This window comes from Lynx rufus, unplaced genomic scaffold (assembly GCF_022079265.1).
Source record: "Lynx rufus isolate CCGP_SWC_20201006 ecotype Redwood Valley unplaced genomic scaffold, mLynRuf1.p SCAF_13, whole genome shotgun sequence".
In the NCBI taxonomy this organism is placed as follows: Eukaryota; Metazoa; Chordata; class Mammalia; order Carnivora; family Felidae; genus Lynx; species Lynx rufus.
Genome location: NW_025814827.1, coordinates 32458816 through 32480275, shown reverse-complemented (window position 1 = coordinate 32480275; position 21460 = coordinate 32458816). Strand labels below are relative to the sequence as shown.

The following is a 21460-nucleotide window of genomic DNA, read 5'->3' as shown; positions in this document are numbered from 1 at the left end:
TAATTCCAAGAAGCTCACAGGTGTCATGAAAAGACCAGGTGGTTCCCATCATCAAACATTTCACTTTTACTAGTGGCAAGTACCCCAAAGTAGCATTTTGCCAGTTTCAGCAGACTGGGAATTGTTGGTACCCGAATGCCTGGAGGACTCACATGCAGGTAGCACTTGAGCAAGGTGGTGTCGATGATTTGCAACAGCTTCTTCTTGGATTTAATGGTGGGAGTGCCTTCCATAAGCGGGGAGGTGCTAGACTGGTGATCAGAGTCATTCAGCTTCTTTACCAGTTGGCTTCGTTTCTGTGAAGGCCCAAAACTGTAGGGTCAAGGCCAGGACTAAATCATCCTTATCACCTGAGCTACCAGGTAATTCCAAAGACCTCCAAAACAGTTCACATACCCACCTTGATCTCACATTAGGACATAATTTTTATTAGGGATCAAAACAGATGAATGCCAAATTGCCACAGATACAGTAACAATTATTGATTGGGTAGTTACTGCACACCAGGCACTACGCCAAGAACTTTATGTTACCCTATTTTAAATCTAAAACAAATGTAAGTATTATTCTCCCCACTTACAAGTGAAGAACCCAAAGCATGGATGTTACATCTCTCACAAGCAGCAGAGGCGAGTTTCAAATTAGGGTCTAATCCCAAAGCCCATGTTCATGTTCTTCTTCTTCTTCTTCTTGTTTGAATCAACTTTATTGAGGTAGAAGTAACATACAATAAAATGTGTCCTTTAAAAGTATGAGATCCATTCTGACGGACACACATGTGCATGTAACCACGACTCCAATCAAGGAACAGAACATTTCTATTAACCCGGAAAGTTCCCTTGCGTTCTTCTGAAAGGATCCCACCCCTTACACCACTGATCTGATTTCTATCATGAGAGATTAGTTTTTCCTATTCTAGAACTTCATATAAACAGAATCATCTGGTTTGTATTATCTTGTGTCTGGCAGTGCCCACAGTCTTATCCGCTCCATCGTCTCTCTGGCATAGTAACAGTGTTAGTTAACTTCACACATTCCAAATCTCAGTAGAGAAGTCCAGGGAAAAGTGTGTGCTTGGAGTCTTAATGCAAGACAGTGGCAATAGAGAGCCTTTATCACCACGGGCTTAGGAGACGGTCCGCCCTAGGAACGTTTCTCACTTGGCACAGCCGCATGAGCTCTGCAGGGTGCAGACAGAGGCATGTCTGTATGTTCTTTGCAGGCCACCAGCCACAGCTGGATAGCCCTGGAGCCCAAGGTCAAGGAAATGCCAAGGCCATGCATGCCTGATCAGACCCAAAGGACATTTACTAACCCAGAAGCAGGTGGCTTACAATTGCCTAGCAGTGATTCTCAGGGCCTGGCCAGGGGATGCCTTACAGAGGTCTTCAGAATATATAAGGGGAAAACATTTGCTAAGTTCTCTGACTCTGGGTGAGTGCCCAGGAAATTAATAGTAACCCTTTGTGAGAGAAGTTCAGGGTGAAAAGTCTTTAATGGAAACATTAGTTTCAGTGTTTACCTGAAAATTTCACTTACCAATCCATAACAGTAAACTGAAAAATAAACTTAAATCTAAATACTCCCTCTAAAAAAAATCATGTTATAGAAGAATACTTATTGATAGGAAAGAACTTTCTCAGTATACAGCCAGATTTTTAAAAAGTATGCTAAATTTTAAAAAGTAAGCTATAAAACAACTTTAGTTTGATATCCACTGGCAATGATAATCCAATAAGTAAATTTTTTAAAAACTGAATTCACAAATACATATAGGAACATACCTCAGAGACACTGTGGATTTGGTTCCAGACAGACCACTTCAATAAAGTGAACATCTCAATAAAGCAAGTCAAATGAATTTATTTCACACTGCATACAACGGTATGGTAGTATTATGTCTAACAAAATAATGTACATATCTTAATTTAAACATACTTTATTGCTAAAAAATGCCAACTATCATCTGAGCTTTCAGTGAGTTGTAATCTTTTTGCTGGTGGAGGGTCCTGCCTCGACGTTGATGACTCAGGGTGGGGGTAGCTGTGGCAATTTCTTAAAATAAGACAGTAATGAAATCTGCCACATCAACTGACTCTTCCTTTCAAGAATGATTTCTTGGGGGGCACCTGGATAGCTCAGTAGGTTAAGCAACCGACTTCGGCACAGGTCATGATCTCATGGTTTGTGAGTTCGAGCCCCGCGTTGGGCTCTGTGCTGACAGTTCAGAGCCTGGAGCCTGCTTTGGATTCTGTGTCTCCTTCTCTCTCTACCCCTCCCCTGCTCACACTCCGTCTCTCTCTTTCTCTCTCTCAAAAATAAATAAAGACTTTAAAAGAAAAAAAGGAATGGTTCCTTGGGGTGCCTGGGTTGCTTAGTCGGTTAAGCATCTGACTTTGACTCAGGTCTTGATCTCGCGGTTCATGAGTTCAAGCCCTGCATCGGGCTCTGTGCTGACAGCCTAGAACCTGGAGCCTGCTTTGGATTCTGTGTCTCCCTCTCTCTCTGCTCCCCTCCCGCTCATGCTCTGTCTCTGTCTCTCAAAAATAAACATTAAAAAAAAAAAATTAAAAAGACCAATGATCACAGATCATAATTATAAATAATAATGAAAAAGTTTGAAATATTGTGAGAATTACCAAAATGTGACACAGAGACACGAAGTGAGTAAATGCTTTTGGAAAAATGGTGCCGACAGACTTGCTCAATGCTGGGTTGGCACAAACCTTTAATTTGTTTAAAAAAAAAAAGCATCTGTGAAGCGCAATAAAGAAGGTTAGTGTGGCTCTAAAGATCTAGAAGGACAACAATATAATGATTACTTTTCTCTGGGTGGGAGAGTTATCAGTGATTTGCACTTTTGCTTTATATTTTCCTGGGGAAAGCACATATTTTTCCACTAGTATGTATGCTCCAAAAAAGTGTTTCAAAAAAATTATTATTTTCTATCAACTAAAATTTATTCTTTTCAGTTCCTTTAACACCTTAGCGTAAATTTACCAGAAATCAAGTAAATTTCCTGGTATTAAGATTTGGCAGCAAATAGCTCAATGGTATTAATGAACAGGGAGATGAAGGAGAATGAAATGTGTGAGCCCACCGTGATTGCTACAGGATTCATTTACAGAATATGCCTGTGGTTTAGAGAAGGCCCTCACTTCCATGTCATAGAAAAGCAGGTTCTAGAAGTCCCAGGCAAACTCTTCCACACACCTCTGTACTATACCTACCTGTGTCAGGTAGTCAATCAGAGCTAAGTGTGCCTTCTCCAATTCAGCCCCCGAGAGCACAGGCAGTGGGTTAGGGTACTGTAGCTGTTTCCTGTAGTCTGTGGGCAGCAGGTCCGGGTACAGGCCCATCACATGGGTAGGATCTAAACAGAAGGTAAACGTGATTGCCCAGGAAGAATCATGTAGCAATTTAAGGAGCCAATAAAATGAGACTATTATTATGGCAAAATAAGTTCCAGACTGATTTTTTTTTGAGGACTTTTTTTTTAATCTTTTAAGTAATCTCTACACCCAACATGGAGCTTGAACTCACAACTCTGAGATCAAGAGTCACATGCTCCACCAACTGGAGCCACCCAGGCTCCCCCAAGATAGCCTTTTTTAAAAAAGGAATGACTCCAAGTTCATAACGACTCAATGAGCTATATACACTTACATAATTTGAGCACTATTTATATTTCACCAAACCATCACAAAAATGGCTTGACTCTACATTCCATTCATGGACACATACACATATGCAGAATTTGAACTGAAAATTTATGAGCTCTCTGAAAATGGAGAAAAACTTTTCCAGGAAAAACTGATAAGGCAATTAAAGTTGAAAAGATCAATGACCTTATCTGTCAAAAAAGGAATATTACTAAAACAAATGGCCAAACGATAGGCTAGGGCATATATTTGCAGCATATATGGCAAGAGATTAAGTTGATTATATAAAACAAATCCACACAAATTGGTAAAAAAAAAAAAAAAAACTTCATTTGATGAACAGGCAAAAGACATGAATATCTAACAAGAAAATAATATAAGTAAATGGGAAAGCATTTTGTTACGTTAAGAATCAAAACAGTACAGGGAGTCTTGCTTGGGGGGTTCAGCTGGTTAAGTTTCTGACTTCGGCTCAGGTCATGATCTCACGGCTCGTCGGTTCAAGGCCCACTGAGCTGTCAGCACAGAGCCTGGAGCCTGCTTTGGATTCTGTGTCTCCCTCTCTCTCTGCCCCTCCCTGCTCGTGTTCTGTCTCTCTCTCTCAAAAATAAAAAAAAAACAGTAAAAAAATTTAATAAAAGAAAACAGTACACACTAAAAACATGCACACATTTTTATATCCATTTAATTAGTAGAAAAAAATTTATATGATACTACCCAGTGCTTGAAATATTATGAAACTGAATCCTTTTTACACTGTCAAGGCAAAAAATACTGCTACCTCAATAAGGAAAAAAGCACCTGGACCCACTAATCCCACTTCTAGGAGTTCACTCTAACAAAATAGTCTACAAATGGGAGGGGGAAAACACATCTGAATGAACAGGTAATGTTATCATCATTATTTGCAACGATGCAATTCTGGAAACAATGTGGAATTTCTTCAGCAGCAGAAATAAGAACGTATTTTTCATTGACTAAGAGATTATAATGCAATCATCACAAATTATAATTATGAAGGGCACACAGCAACATGAAAAAACGCTCTAACAATTTTACGTGACAAAAGCTATAAAAGCGTACACCTTTATGATTATAATTACATTAAGACGTGGACATGTGGAAAAAGTTTGGATGAGAAGGAGACAAAATGAGAGTCAAGGCTAGATCTGGAGTAAGCTTTGTTTCCTTTAACACCTTAATAATGTTTTGTACTAGCATTACTTTATTTTCATTAAAAAAAAATTTTTTTTAAAGTTGGAGGAACATGAGAAGGCCAGGTCCCTTCTGTAAGGAGGCGAGCACCACGCAAACAGACCAGAAGAGAAATGCTACACAGCCCTGAACCCTCCAGGACCCATATCATCCCCAAGGAACCTGTGTCTGGCCACAAAATTTCTGCCCAGCCAGGAAGACCGTGTTCCTCAAAATCAGAGAATCATGATAATGTGAGGAAGACACTCGTGAGAAGCAGCACCTGAATGGCCAAATGGAACAGTTGACAGTTGTACGTGGTGGCCACACAGAAACACAGTCTGAGGAAAGAAGACGACTGTTGGGGAGCTGGAAGGAAGGGTGGCCCACAATGTGAGCCTCCATCAGCCTCCTGCACCACAGTGTGCGTCTACAAACAGGGCTCTGATGGTGTCACTGTACTTAAAACCGTGTGCCCAAAGCCAATCACCCAAAGCCTCCAATATGATGTCTGAACTCCCTTGCAGCATTCAAGGTCCTCTGAAATTTGGCCCCAGCTTCTCCTTCTAGTGTGATCTATCCAGTGCCACAAACATCCCACTGAGCTGTGGTTCACAGATCCTCAGACACAACTGTGTCTTCCTGCCACCTGCCTTCCTTTACACTCTCCTTTCCCCTGTATCTTCCAGGGCCCAGGTCACCTCCTCTCTCCCCTCCTCTTGAGACCTCCTGACTCAGTTCTCCACGAGCCTGAAGACCTATTTCACGCTTATTCCAATGTTTTACTGAGCAGTTTTACATGCAACCTCTTTATGGACACACAACATGTCTTATTTATCCGAGAAGCCCAGGACTGAAGGCAGAGCTGGTGCTGACCAGGCTTATCCGATCTGCCTTTGGGCTGAGTCCAGGATTATGCCACACATCAAATCCCCAGTAATACAGACAAATAATTAACAATGGGATTATATTTCTTATACAGAACAAATGATACAGATCAACTCTGTTCTGGCCACAGGGATCTGGCTGCTCCCTGAACATTTCAACCTCACTGCCTTTCCACTAGCCATTCCCTCTGCCTGCAGAGCACCTCCCCAGACGTGTGCCTGCTTCAATGGCTTCCTTCAGTCCCTAACTTCTCAGAGATGCCTTCCCTGATCATTTAATCTCAAATTTCAATGCTAATTCCTATCTTCAGTACTCCTTACCCCCCTTCTCCTGTTTTATTTTTCTTAGGACTTACCACTTCCCAACATATTATAATTTTGCTTGTTTATTTCGTTGTCTGCCCTGTCTCCATCAGAATATAAGCGCACGACATGGTATCCAGAATTGTCTTCAGTGCATGGTAGAAGCTTGATAAAATTTTTGTTGACTGAATAAGTAATGAATATACTATGTGAACCAATTCAACAGGCTCAATTTCAAGATCTAGATATGGGCTTCAAGAAATATAAAAATTATCTTATTCATATCATACTCAACCACTCAAGACTCCAAAACCCCAGGCCCTCAATGCAGTGTGTGTTCTTATCAAGCCATCATGCAAATACCGGTAGCACTTACCTTTCTACTTTGCATTAGAGCTTTTTATGTACAAGTTGTGGATCACCACAAGGAAATACTGCTAAAATACTGGTTCTTAAACATCTTTAGGATCTAAAACATCTTAAAGAATTTGATAAAAGGTCCTGATCCTCTCTCTAGAAAAACCCACACATGAAAAAATTTTTGTATCAAGTCTAGGGTGGTTTATAGATTTGATAAAGACCACTCACAGGTCCCATGTCCCCAGTGGCAGGAGACACAGCTTCTTCCTGACTCATAAAAGCTAGAAATAGGACACCCTTGTAAGAAGCCTATCCGTGGAACACAGGAAAGGAAAGGGCAGGAAAGCAAACCTGGGCCCAGTCCATCCTATACTAGAGGGATGAAAGGACACTGGGCCCGGTAGTATTATATTCCAGCCATTTCAGACTTTTCTGCAGCCTGGCCTCGCTCTGGCTCAGAACATGCCTCCACAAAACTTCCTTTTGCTCCCATTCTGTGCTCTTGAAGCATTCTTCTGACTTAGCATCCCAGGTACACTCTTTTCTGCTACAACCTGAGTTTCTTTCATGTGAATTAGTTCATGCACAGTTGGTAAGTGGGAGAATGAGATCATTATGAGGCAAAAATTGTGTCTGTTTGTATGCAAATTTCCCCAACTTGTTAGTGTTTTCAAGTGACCAGGCAAGCTTCCTCATAATTAAAGAGAAAGCCTAATTATACTGGGAGACAAGAAAGGACTGAAAAGTGACCTTTTTTAGCCCAAGGAGTGGCTGGTTAGTAGCTTCGAAACCGCTACACTTTTTATTAAGTTAAACCACCTGCAAAAGCTGAGAGTCAAAATGAAGCAAAGATGTTCTCCCCATATTAATTATTTGAGGGCTTATAAAGAAGTCTATATCCAGGATGAGACGCTTTATTTTGATGAAACTAGTTTCTATTAGAAGCAAATATTCTCAAAGATTTGTATCTCAAAGGAGAAAGCACAGCCCCAGGATTCAAGATTACCAAGCAATGTCATGCTGGGTACCAACACCAGTGGGAATTTAGTTTTAGTAGGACCATTATTGTTTTAATTAGTGTTCCACTTACAAAGTTGCCTGTCTTGAGTGGTCTGCCCCAATCCCATTTTTCCCACAAGCCTTGTTATGTCCCATTAAGGATTTATTTATTTTAAACTTTGAGAGAGAGAGAGAGAGAGAGAGAGACAGAAACAGAGACAGAGAAAGAGCGAGCAGGAGAGGGGCAGAGAGAGAGAATCCTGTGCTGTCAGAGCACAGGCCAACACGGGGCTCAATCTCATGAACCGTAAGATCATGACTTGAGCCGAAATCAAGAGTCAGATGCTTAACCGACTGAGCCACCCAGGCGCCCCTACACGAGTTATTTATTATAGAATATAAGGTTTTGCAGAACCACATTCAAAGTATCATAACAAAATGCCTGTACCTCAATACACATAAAAAAGAGCGCCCTGGGTGCCCTGTATGAATATTCTAGCCACTGGAAAGAGATCTGGCCTCTCTACTGTAAATAAATAAAGGGATATTCTGTTAATATATTGGTCTCAAGTGATTTTCGTCAGGGTCAGACTATACTGGTAGTCCGATGATCTCTGGATATACTAAGAACATCCACTTCTGGACCTGAGGACCAGACCTTAGTCTGAGGTCAATGGAGATGCTGCCCACTAGACAACATCACCACCAGCACACATCTCCTCCTGCCACTGGTAAGGGTCCACTTGGGCCTTAGATCCCTACGAGACTGTTCTTTGAAAGCAGAATTTGTCTGGTTATAGTTACTTGGAGCCCAGTGAAGTGCACTGCACTGTATGTATTTGTGGAATGAATAAATTAAAAGATAATAACTTCATTAAGACTGACTTTAAAGCTTTAGGATTGGGGTTCAATTATCATTGGTACATAGAAAAAGTACCAAGTTACTATGGCATTTATAGCTTAGTATTCCAGTGTTTTCCCAAAGAGCTGGTAGAACACTGAAAATAAATGTCCCAAATGAGTTCATTCAGAGGAAGGATGGTACAAATTTATTGATTCAGGTTGCCCAGCTTTCACCCCTCTTCTTAAATAGGTAAGCTCCTTCTTCCATACCACATGTGGTCTTGGAGAATAGTTCTAGGCACCTACATTTGCCTTCAGAAGCAAAGGATAGCCACAACCTCTTTCCCCACCCCTAGTAAAGTCAGAAGGTGTGAGACTATGACCCAATCCTGTTCAATTAGATACCCTTAATCTTGAGAAAGTGACTCAAGGATGACAAGCAGTTATGGTACACACCAACAAAGATCACAGCCTACATGGTTCTTTTATGTAATGTTGATACTCCTCCAGCAAGAGGTAGGGTCTGTGTTCCCCTGCCTTGAACACATAAGAATATGGCAGAAGTGACTATGATAAAAGGCACTGAGGCTTCCACTGAGGTCTCTTGGATTGCTCACACCAGGAAAAGCCAGTCACTAGGAATGAGGACACTCAGAGGGACCCACTTGGGTAAGTACTGAGGCCTCCAGCTCACAACCAGCACCAACTTGTCAGCTATGAGAATGAGCCACTCTGGAAGTGGATCCTCTAGCCTAGTCAGGACTCCAGACGAAGATAGCCAAGCCAACATACAACTACAACCACACGAGAGATCCCAAGCAATAACTGCCTAGCTGATTCCTTCCCACATTCCTAACCATAACACATACCGGGAGAGATAACAGACGATTTGTTATTTTATGCCACTAAGCTTTGGGGTGATTTGTTACATGGCATTAGATAGCTAATACAAGCTGGTGAGGGGCAATTTTCATTGAGGATGTGGTAACAGGCAGTAGCAACAGCTCAGGAAGTAACAGTGCCAGTGGAGGACTGCTCAGACTGTCCTGGTTCCAAAGGGATTGCTGTCCAGCTTCCTGCTTCTTGTTGAGAGGTTCTCCGGAGCTCCCTTGGTTCCTATCATTCCCAAGCCTGGTCTCCATTAATTTTGTGTCTACCTACCATTCTCCTAATATTCCAAGAAATCACGCTTCATTTATCCAGATACTGCTTTAATTAACCAGAACTGGTCTCCATTGCTCACAACCAAGAACCTTAACTGATACAGGGAGTTATCTTCAGCTCATTATTGGCCAATGATGAGGGAAGGAGAAAAAAAGGCAAAACAAAAGAAGAAGGGATAAATATTATATAGAGTCAAACCAAGTATATATAAATGGACCTAAATTAAGCCAAAATAGAGTATACAGAAACAAAACAATTTAATACTAACAACAAGCTAACTTTATTTGGCATTTATCCTGTACCATGCACTGTTCTAAGCACTTTACATAATCTTCACAATGCTTTAAGTATTATTATTCACCTGCTTTGCAGAGGAGAAAACTGGAACACAGAGAGGTCCGCTAACTTTGCCTGAGGTCAACAGTCTGACTCCAGCGTACCTGCCCCTCACAACCATGTTCTAATGTCTAGAGAGTTTGTAGGTCTCTGAGAACAGGAAGGGCTTTGCAGCACTGCCTTGTGTGACTCTCAAAAGTAACCTACTGTTTAATCCTACTAAGCTCAGGTCAGGGACGTTTGCCTAGAACAGCATTCAATAAATACTAGATGACTGAATACACACTTGTTCACTTGAATTACTTTCTGTTTTCTTTCTCTAATGGCAAGGGTAAACCATTGTGGGCAACTGGAAGTCTGTGTTTATGGGTGAGACCAGATGCACAAGATGAGGGCTGTAAATATATAACCTGTGGTCACCCACCAGATCCTGTGAGGCATGAGGATCAACTGACATGAGCACTGGTCTCAGATGTCTAGTATCACTTCTTCTGTGCTTTCCAGTTTCCCTTCCCTCCATGAAGTCCTTATCCCAGGGCCATACCCGCTTGTTACCTGTGCCAAGCTTAGCAAAGACCTGCATGGACTCATCAAAACGCTTCTGGCAGAAGAGGTTGAAGGCATACAAGTTCTTAATGTGATGGATCTGTTGCTGCTTTTCACTGTCGGAATCATCTTTCATTTCCTAGTAAGACAGCAGAATAGGTAAGAGTTCACTCACTCACCAAATATTTATTCAGTATATACTAGGTATTAGACACACCCTATGAGGTCCACATACCAAAGTGTATAAGACAGCCACATGGCATCTGCCCTCATAGACTGCCCTGATATTCTAACCAAAAGACTGAGAAGAAATTATGTAATTAAAATATAACTGGGTTTCCACAAAATATGTGTGACCCGTATTCCTGAAAATTGTCAAGGTCATGAAAAATAAGGAAAGATTAAGAAACTGTCACAGATCAGAGGTCACTGAAGACATACAACAGCTAAATACAACGTGATTTCTGGACTTGAAACTGGAACAGAAAAAGGGCGTTACGTTAATGGAAAAACTGGTGAAATCTGAGTCAAGTCTAGAGTTTAGTTTAAAAACACAAAAAAATCGAAACCAAAACAAAACAGGGTGAGTGATGACAGAAGCACATGGGAGGGGTATCTAGTCTAGTCTGAGCAGTGGGTCTGAGAAGGACACCAAGAGGAATGTGGACTAAGACATAGGCTGAGCTGGAGTTAACCAGGGGAGTCTGGGCAGCTGACAGATGGAAGGGAAGAAGAGTGTGTTTTCCCAGCAAAGAGGACAGCACGTGTGTAAGGCCCTAATGTGACAGAGGGAACCCAGGCATGCTCAAGGATCAAAGGACATTTAACGTAGCTGGCACAGTAGGGACAGGTGCTGTTCACAGTAAGCTATTTATTATTTTTGTTTCTCCCTTATAACCCTTCATTCCCCTTATATTCTTTTAAACCCATCTTTAGGTTTAATTTCTTCCTTCAAACTGTCTTTCCATTTTTCCCTTCTTTTCCTTTCCTTGTGCCATCTATTGCCTTGTCTAGACCACCATCACCATGCGGCCACACCTGGTCTAAGCCCTCTTGGGTGCTTTACAGGCTTTCAACACCTGGCACAGCCTCCTTATCTGGATTATTCCCAGACATTCAAGCATCACCCTCTGCTCCAGTCAGGATGGGCTCCAAACGGTTTCCACACTTGTTTTCACTTCTTCAACTTCCTCAGGCTCTTAGCATTCTCTGTTTCCTCACCTGATTCTGATCTATTCAGAAAGGGTCCAACCTGGGGAATGCCGTGTCCAGCCCACAGGGAACTGTCCCTTGGCTAAAATTTTGCTCCATGTTTTGTCAATGGTAAAAACTTTAGTATGTTAATTGTCCTCTGAAAGTTTCATGTAGTTCTTTAATTTCTTTACAGAAAAAATAGGTTCCTCAAGAGCGAAGATGGTATTAACCAACCTTCTTTCATCACAGCACAGGATACCTACTAAGCACAAGTCCAGAAAAGAGAAGGAGAAATGGAAACCCACTTCTACCTTCTCCACTGAAGATTAAACACACAACCTGCAGCAGGAAGATCACTGAAAAGACCCAAGATCTTCCTGTGGAGAAAAATAAGATACTAAAAAAGCTATGCGCTGCATCATACCCTTTAAAGTTCAAAAACTAAATACATATTCTAGCACACAGATATATGTAAATGATTAAACAAGAAGCAACTTCTTAAAATTTAATTACAGGGGCGCCTGGCTGGCTCAGTCAGTTAAGCGTCTGACTCTTGGTTTCGGCTCAGGTCATGATCTCACAGTTCGTGAGTTCAAGCCCCACATCCGGTTCCACGCTAATAGTGCTGAGCCTGCTTTGCAATCTCTCTCTCTTTCTCTCTGCTTCTCCCTGCTCATGCTCTCTATCTCTCTAAATAAATAAATAAACTTAAAAAGAATTTTTAAATTTAATTCCAGTACAGGGATGCCTGGGTGGCTCAGTCGGCTGAACATCCGACTCTTGATTTCAGCTCAGGTCATGATCTTAGGGTTGTGGGATTGAGCCTCACATTGGGCTCTGCAATGAGTGTGGAGCCTGCTTGGGATTCTTTCTTTCTCTTTCTCTCTCTCTCTCTCTTTCCCTTTGCCACTCTCCCCACTTGCACTCTCTAAAAATAAAAAATAATAATAAAAAAACATTTAAAATTTACTTCCAGTACAATTAACGTATTATATTAGTTTCAGGTGTACAATATGGTGAGTTGACAATTCTATACAATACTCAGTGCTCATCACGATATGTGTACTCTTTTTTAAAAATGTTTATTTATTAGAGAGTACATAGATGCACACATACGTATGGGAGGGACAGAGAGAATCTCAAGCAGTCTCCGTGCTCACACAGGGCTCAATCTCATGAACTGTGAGATCATGATGTGAGCCAAAATCAAGAGTCTGATGCTTAACCAACTGAGCCACCCAGGCACCCCATGATACGTGTACTCTTAATCCCTTTCACTTATTTTCCCTCATCTACCCACCCCTCTGATAACTACCAGTTTGTTCTCTATAGTTAAGAATCTGTTTTTGTGGTTTGTCTCTTTTTTTCTTTGGTCTTTTGCTTCTTAAATTCCACATATAAGTGGAATCATACGGTATTTGTCTTTCTCTGACTGACTTATTTCACTTAGCATTATACTCTCTAGATCCCTCCATGTTGTTGCAAATGGCAAGATTTCATCCTTTTTATGGCTGAAAAATATTCCATTGTGTATATATACCACATCTTCTTCATCCACTCATCTATCAATGGACACTTACATTGCTTCCCTATCTTGGCTACTGTAAATAATGCAATAAACACAGGGGTCCATGTATCTTTTAGAATCAGTGTTTTTGTGTTCTTTGAGTAAATTCCAGTAGTTGAATTACTGGATCATATGACAGTTCTATTTTTAATTTTTTGAGGAAACTTCATACTGTTTTCCACAGTAGCTATACCAATTTGCATTCCCACAACAGTGCATGAAGGCTCCAGTTTTTCTCCACATCCTCACCAACACTTGTTGTTTCTTATGTTGTTGATTTTAGCCATTCTGACAGGTATGATGTATCATCTCATTGTGGTTTTAATTTCCATTTCCCTGATGAGGAGTGATGTTGAGCATCTTTTCAAATGTCTGCTGGCCATCTGTATGGCTTCTCTGGAGAATGTCTGTTCATGCTTTCTGCCCATTTTTAAATTGGATTATTTTTTGGGTGTTGAGTTATATCAGTTCTTTATATATTTTGGATACTAATCCTTTATCAGGTATGTCATTTGCAAGTATCTTCTTTCATTTAGTAGGTTGTCTTTTAGTTTTGTTGACTGTTTCCTTTGCTGTGCAGAAGCTTTTTATTTTGATGTAGTCCCAATAGTTTGTTTTTGCTTGTTTCCCTTGCCTAAGGAGACATATCTAGAAAAATGTTGCTATGATCGATTTCAGAGAAATTACTGCCTGTGTTCTTCCAGGATTTTTACGATTTCAGGTCTCACATTTAGGTCTTTAATCCATTTTGACCTTATTTTTTGTGAATAGTGTAAGAAAGGGGTCCAGTTTCAATCTTTTGCATGCTGTTGCCTAGTTTTTCCACCACCATTTTTTGAAGAGATTGTTTTTTACCCATTGTATATTCTTGCCTCTTTTGTTGAAGAGTAATTGACTATATAATCATGGGTTTATTTCTGGGCTCTCTATTCTGTTCCATTTATCTATGTGTCTGTTTTTTGTGTATTATAGTGCTTTTGTTAATACAGCTTTGTAGCATATCTTGAAATCTAGGATTGTGATACCTCCAGTTTCATTTCTTCCTCTTTTTCAAAATTGCTTTGGCTATTTAGGGTCTTTTGTGGTTCCATACAAATTTTAGAATTGTTTGTTCTAGTTCTGTGGAAAATGCTATTGGTATTTTTATAGAGATTGCATTAAGTCCATAGATTACTTTGGATAGAATGGACATTTTAACAATATTTGTTCTTCCAGTTAATGAGTATGGAATATCTTTCCATTTGTTTGTGTCATTGTCAATTTCTTTCATCAGTGTTTTACAGTTTTCAGAGTACAGACTTTTCACCTCCTTGGTTAAGTTTATTCCTAGGTATTTTATTATTTTTGGTGCAATTGTAAATGGGATTGTTTTCTTAATTTCTCTTTCCTCTATTTCATTATTAGTGTAGAAATGCAACAGATTTCTGTAGATTGATTTTGCATCCTGAAACTTTATTGAGTTCATTTATCAATTCAAGCAGTTTCTTGGTGGAATCTTTTGGGTTTTCTATATACAGTATCACGTCATCTGTAAACAGTGATACTTTTACTTCTTCCATACTGATTTGGATGCCTTTATTTCTTTTTGTTGTCTGACTTCTATGGCTGGGACTTCCAGTACTATGTTGAACAAAGCAGTGAGAGTGGACAACCTCACCTTGTTCCTGACCTTAGGGAAAAGGCTCTCAGTTTTTTTCTCCATTAAGGATGACATTAGCTATGGGTTCTTCATATATGATATTGAGGTACAGTCCCTCTAAACCTATTCTGTTGAGAGTTTTTTATGAATGGATACTGTACTTTGGCAAATGCTTTTTCTGTGTCTACTCAAATGATCATATGGTTCTTTATCCTTTCTCTTGATGTGACATAACACATTGATTAATTTGCAAATATTCAACCACCCTTGCAACCAAGGAAGAAATCCCACTTGATTGTGGTGAATGATTTTTAAAGTACCGTTGGATTCAGTTAGCTGGTATTTTATTGAGAATTTTTGCATCTGTGTTCATCAGGGATATTGGCCTGTAGTTCTCTCTCTCTTTTTTTTTTTTTTTGTAGTGTCTTTATCTGGTTGTGGTATCAGGGTAATGGCCTCATAGAATGGATTTGGAAGGCTTCCCTCCTTTTCTGTTTTTTTCAAATAGTTTGAGAAGAATATGTATTAACTCTTCTCTAAATGTTTGGTAGAATTCACCTGTGAAGCCATCTGGTCCTAGACTTTTGTTTTTTGGGAGGTTTTTTGTTTGTTTGTTTGTTTTTTAATTTTAGAGAGAGAGTGTGCAAGCAAGTAAGGGAGAGGGGCAGAGTGGGAGAAAGAGGGAGAGAAAAAGGAAATCCTAAGCAGGCTCCACACTCAGCATGGAGCCTGGGGCACGGCTAATCCCACAACCCTGGGATCATGACCTGAGCCGAAATCAAGTGTTGGACACGCAACCAACTGAGCCACTCAGGCACCCTGGGAAGTTTTTTGATTACTAATTCAATTTCACTGCTGACAATCAGTCTGTTCAAATTTTCTATTTCTTCTTGATTCAGTCTTGGGAGGTTATATGTTTCTAGGAATTTATCCATTTTTTTTATTTGTCCAATTTGTTGGCATATAATTTTTCATAATTTTCTTATAATCCTTCGCATTTCTGTGTTGTCAATTGTTAATTCTCCTCTTCCTTATTTCACTTATTGGAGTCCTCTCTTTGGCTAATGGTTTATCAATTTTGATGATCTTTTCAAAGAACCAGCTCCTAGTTTCATTGATTTGTTTTACTGTTTTTTAGTTTCTATTTCATTTATTTCTGCTCTAATCTTTATTATTTACTTCCTACTACTGGTTTGGGATTTTGTTTGTTCTTTTTCTAACTCCTTTATGTGTAAAGTTAGATTGTTTATTTGAGATTTTTCAACAAGAAACACATTTTTAACGGGCGTGATAAATACAAATTTAGGGTAATGGCTATGTCTCAAGGGAAGGTAGAGGGATGGGATGGGGAGGAACATATAGGTTATATAAGTTATTTTTCTTGGGTAAGATGGTGGATTCATGGGTATTATTTTAAAAATGAAAATAAAATAACGGAGGGCAATGCATAGGTGGCAAAAAAAAAAAAATTAGTAAGATGTTAAATTAAATGCCCTAAGAAAGAAACAATCTTTATGGGATATTAAACATGTCTAACTATTAAGACTGGATTTTTGTTTTAAATCCAGAACATGTATATCCAAGATAAATGTTACTTTTCAAAAGTATCTACCACATGTGACTACAAACATAAATTCCAAAACATGCAACCACTGCTTTCCTTTCAGAAAGAACTGACAAGATACTCTAAAAAGTAAGCTTTTAAAATATTATCTTCATAAAAATCTCTTTTACTAAATTAATTTAATGAGTAGGATCGGAATAATCTTTGGTTGTTTCCTAAACTCAAAGCCACTCTCTACAGACAATAATCGCCACTGGGGATGTTTAAAAGAATAAGACAAATCTCAGAGATCAGTCTCCAAAAGTTGGCAATGAGAGAAACACCAAAATAAGAGCATGGTTACTACTTGGCTATGAACCTCGGCTATGAACAATATCCCATGGAAACATTCAAGGACAATGGCAGCCATAAAGAGTGCAGCCTTCTCAAATGCAGCAACATGAGGTGGTTTCAGAATACCTGAAGAAGGCCTGCCTATCCAAACACAGGGGAACTACTGTTGAAAGGGATTTTGAGTGGCCCTCCAGTTGTTGCATTTAACCAGACTGCGGTCTTACATTTATAATTGTTACTTTAATACCTGCACTGTCTTTAATTTTTCAAGGCTGTAACGTATCTATTAAATTATTTTATTGTCTTATTAATTCTAGGAGGTATTTGGCATTCTTCTCCATTTTACAGATAAGCAAACTGAAAATGTGAAATTATTTAGAGTTTATGGCAGCATCAGATCCCAAATCCAAGTCTCCTAACTTTCAGCTCTGTGCTTATTCTACCAGTCTAAACCAAATATAAACATCTAAACCAAAAAAACCTGCTTTGAACAACGAGAAAGGCAGACTCAGATCCATATCTCAGAAACAATACTTACTGCAAGCTGTAGAGCCAGTTCAAACTGCTTGTCCTGGAGAAGCTGTTGGATTTGGGTTGCCATGGGGACAGGAATGAGTCTCCAAACAAAATGATTGCTGGCCACATAGATAATATTTGATCTGGGGGCAGGAATAAGAGTATCAGCAAAAGGGCACAGGCTTTATGATGACATAGGTGATTTTAAAGCTTTGCAATATGGCAGCTACAGTAAAAAAAAGAAATTCCTTACCCTCCCGAGGTAATGAAGCGGGGCCTTTGCAATTCAATACTCTGGACCAGAAGCCTCGGTTCGAATGTTCGGATCTCCACATATCGAGGCAAAACTGCAATGATGTAGGGAGGCTGGTGCTCTAAACAAGAAAGAACACCTTGAATTGCAGATCTGGTCTATGAACTGCTTCAGCTTCCCATTTCTAAGCTGCACTTAAACAGGATCTCCCAATAGTCCACTAGTCAAATACCAAGTCAGGATCCTACACTGTGATATCCAAAGGGAAAAAATGTTTTGTCCAAGTGATGCTAAGAGAAATCTCTTGCACAAGAAGGATGCATCCAGCTTCGCTGACAGTGACCTGATCCCACTCCTACCATCTCCTCCAAAGGACTGGGTGAAAGCTTCACCTGCTCCCTTTCTCACCAGTCACAAAATTAAGCCAGAGAAAGGTCAGTGGCAGCTGCCCCTAACAATGCATCAGAGGGAGAATAAGGTTACATGACCTCTTCTTTCATTCTCTTAGGAAGGGCAGGAGGAAGGTAACTTCTTTTTTCCCTAAAATGAGGCTAACAAAAGAATTCCACATTTCTGGCCAAAGTTATTTCTGCTTAAGATTTTCACAGGGAAAAGATGCACACTCCACCTGACGCTTAATGGTTACAGAGGAGGCAGCTGGATGGCATTCTCAGGGTAGCAGTTTTCTACCACTGATGTGAGGTATCTAGAAAGTAGAGGAGTGGTTGCCAAGGGCTGAGGGAGAGAGAAATGGGTTGTTACTTAATAGATATGGAGTTTTAGTTTCGCAAGATGAAAATATTCTGAAATCTGTTGCATGACCATATGAATATATGTAATGACTGAACTGTATCCTTAAAAATGGTTAAGGTGATAGATTTTATGTTATTTTTTATCACAAAACTGAAAATTTTTTAAATGTAAAAAAAAATAGTAAGAAATGAACCACTAGATGGCATCATTATCAAAAAGAAATGTAACCTCAAAGAATGTATTTGTAGTTTCTTAGTCTGGCTAACTTCCTATGAATTTATTTTCCTCATTTATTTTCTGATAAAAAGTTTTTCATATTATGTTTGCAATTTACACTCTAAATACAGTAAAAAATTTACAGCCAGAAGGGACTTCTATCACTTTGAACACCATCACTGTTATTAGGCTGGTATTTTTCATCTTACAAAAAAAAATGAAGTAAAATAAATGTGGTTTTGTGTTGGATTTTTTACTTTTTTTTTTTTGCTGGCCTCCTTTTTAAAAGCTAGTACAATTCCCTTTGGTGTTAATTTGTATACATTTGTAAAATTTCTCTCCTTTAATCTGGTCTAATTTAATGAAAAAGGTAATCTATAATAGAAGCACTCTTATCATTGCCCACTCTCCTCAACTCTTTGACGATAGAGATGGTCTATATCTGTTTGTATCTTCAAAACTTGGCAGAGTGCCTGGTATACAGCAGATATATAACAAATTGCCAACAATGACAGTGATTCACCTACTCAGCAAGCATTTCCTAAAAGGCTATGTTTCAGGCCCTACTCAAAGTGGATCAAGACATGAGTCCAGGGTTCACAGGGCTCCTACATGAGCACAGAAGACAGCTCAACTGTATCCAGTGAGACAGTGTAGGTACCATGACAGGGAAAGCTGAAAGAGCTTTGGAAGCAACAAGGGGAAGTGACTAATTCTGCCTGCGCATCAGAGAAGACTTCACAGGGGGAAGTGCCACTGAATAGGGCCTTGTCATGTGAGCTGGACAGGGCCAGGCAGAGAAGAAATCAAGAGACAACAGCACGTGTGATGATCACTCAGTGAGGGGGGGTTCCACGATGACTGGAGCCTGGGTGAAGTGGTAAAGTTGAGAGCAGAAATATAAATGAAGTTTAAAATGCACACCATCTAAGGAGTTTAGTCTTCCTCTGTCCGGTGGTGATTCTCCCACCCTATCTAGAAAGAATGCCCTCTCCCCACCTCAGTATGTTAAGGCACAGAACTGTTTCTGAGAAACACTGCCAAAGGCAATGGGCGCTAACAAAGGAACTCATACTAGGGAATCAGAAACATCCTTCAAGCGTATTACACACATCTTCATCAGTTCTCCCACAGCTCCTCTTCTGAAGGGAAAACAAGGGCCGCCTAGAATACCACACGAAGTTTCTCGTGCAGCTCTGAGCCCCTCAAACTTGTTAATATACATAATCTCAGGCCTTATAAAATATTGTCCTTTTGATTTATCTTCCTTCTGAACCGTTCATCTCTAACCACTACCAAAATACCCTAGAACCTGATGCTTTTATCCAAACATTTACCATTTAGGAATCTACTGCTCTGTGAGACCTTTGCACGGGCCTCTAACCGGCACTATCCTTATTCCTCCCCAATTTGAGCCACCTGTTTTAGCCAGGGCAGTCTCCCTGCCTGGTCCAGTCCAATCGTACCTATGTAATGAAACTTCTTCCTGACAAGTTGAACAATGAACTTCCCCTTTCTCAACTACTGAATCTCAGCTCATCCAATTTAACCGCTCCAATGGTGCCTTATTTTATCTCTTTATCCAAGATGGAATCTTTACCTCCCCAGCTAGAGTCTTTAAAGATGGCATGTCTGTACGCCCCCCTCCACAGTGGTAACTATTTTTAAAATGCTCACTGTTCTGACTGAAAATGAATTGCTGCAAGGGTGGTCACATGCTTCCAGGCAATGCCACTGCTGAGAGCCTGAGGCAAGTGTAGGAGCAGAAACCCTTAACATGGAGGGCAGAGAGTGACATCTAAATGCAATGTGCACCTCCAAGTTACAAAAGCAGAAGCAATAACCACCACATCAAAAACACTTCAATACTGAGTTGCATGTATTACAGGAATAAATAAGGAATTACCACTAATTTCCACATGTAATCTATCTGGCAGAGGACACAATAAAACCATTAAAAAGAAGGTATAACAAAAAGGACTAAGAAGTAAAAATATACAGCAGTAGACAATCACTTCCTAAAACACACAACTCTGCTCATATCTTTCCCCCGCAGGGGCAAAACCCAGCTTCCTACAAAAACCAGAATATCCCATTTTTATGATCTTACAAACTTGTCTACTTATAGGAAGGGGAACTGAGAGTAAATGACACTGCAACCACAGTATGCTGAAGCTATGAAAGGGATTCCGTTCTGTGAGGATGGTGCACAACCCCAGCCCACGGTGGGAAACAGCAGCTATGGTGGTCTCACCCATGGCTACTGGTATGTCTGTCCAGTTCAAGGCACATTTCTGTGTGCATATCCCCTCCTCATTGAGCACCACGGTGAGATCATCCTGACCCACAGCCACTTTTCCATCTGCCAGAGGTGCAACTAACGGCTCCAGCTGTTTTCCTGTTGGAAAGAGCTCTTTGATGGACCCCTTTCCATCCACCTATAGGAAGACACAAATTGAATCAACCAGCGTTCTCTCGAAAGAGGCATGAACATGGCCTGAAAAACCCAAATATAACTCCAAGCCTACAGAAGCCAATAATATTCCTTGCTTGGCATAAGGAAATATTATAGAGTTTGTTATGACAAATTTTGTCATCACAATGACAGAACCAGTTCTCCTTTTCTCTAACACAGAGGCACAAGCATCTGGCCTGGCAACTAACAATGTCAAGTGCTGGCGAGGATGCAGAGTGACTGGGACTCTCACTCGCTGCTGGTGAGAATGCAAAATGGTACAGCCATTTTGTTTGTTGGCTTCTTATAAAGTTAAATAGACACTTACCATACAACCCAGTAATCCCATTCCTTAGGTATTTGCTCAAGAGAAGTAAAAACTTATGTTTACATGAAAACCTGTATGCAAATGTTTATAGCAGCCTTATTCATAGTAGCGAAAAATTGGAAACAACGTTGTCCTTCAACTGATGAATGAATAAACAAACTATAGTACATCCATACCATGGAATACTACTCAGCCATGAGGAATAAAATGACACGCACAACAATACAAATGGATGTCAAACGCATAATGCCGAGTGAAAGAAGCCATATTCAAAAGGCTACATACGGTAGGATTCCATTTATATGACATTCTGGAAAAGGCAAAACTATAAGAGATGAAGAACAGGTC

The 21460-nt window shown here is 40.0% G+C and overlaps 1 protein-coding gene across 4 annotated transcripts in view; it reads right to left on the bottom strand.

The window, feature by feature from the left end:
- VPS39 (VPS39 subunit of HOPS complex) overlaps positions 1–21460 on the bottom strand; it is a 46938-nt gene that overhangs the window by 8427 nt on the left and 17051 nt on the right. For all 4 annotated transcript variants that reach the window (XM_047075250.1, XM_047075252.1, XM_047075253.1 and 1 more), the window contains 6 exons: positions 20584–20767; positions 17361–17481; positions 17130–17250; positions 10304–10433; positions 3231–3373; positions 153–296 (listed from right to left, as the gene is read on the bottom strand). In XM_047075250.1, coding sequence (XP_046931206.1) covers positions 153–296; positions 3231–3373; positions 10304–10433; positions 17130–17250; positions 17361–17481; positions 20584–20767 — 843 coding nt within the window. The remainder of the gene's footprint in view (positions 1–152; positions 297–3230; positions 3374–10303; positions 10434–17129; positions 17251–17360; positions 17482–20583; positions 20768–21460) is intronic.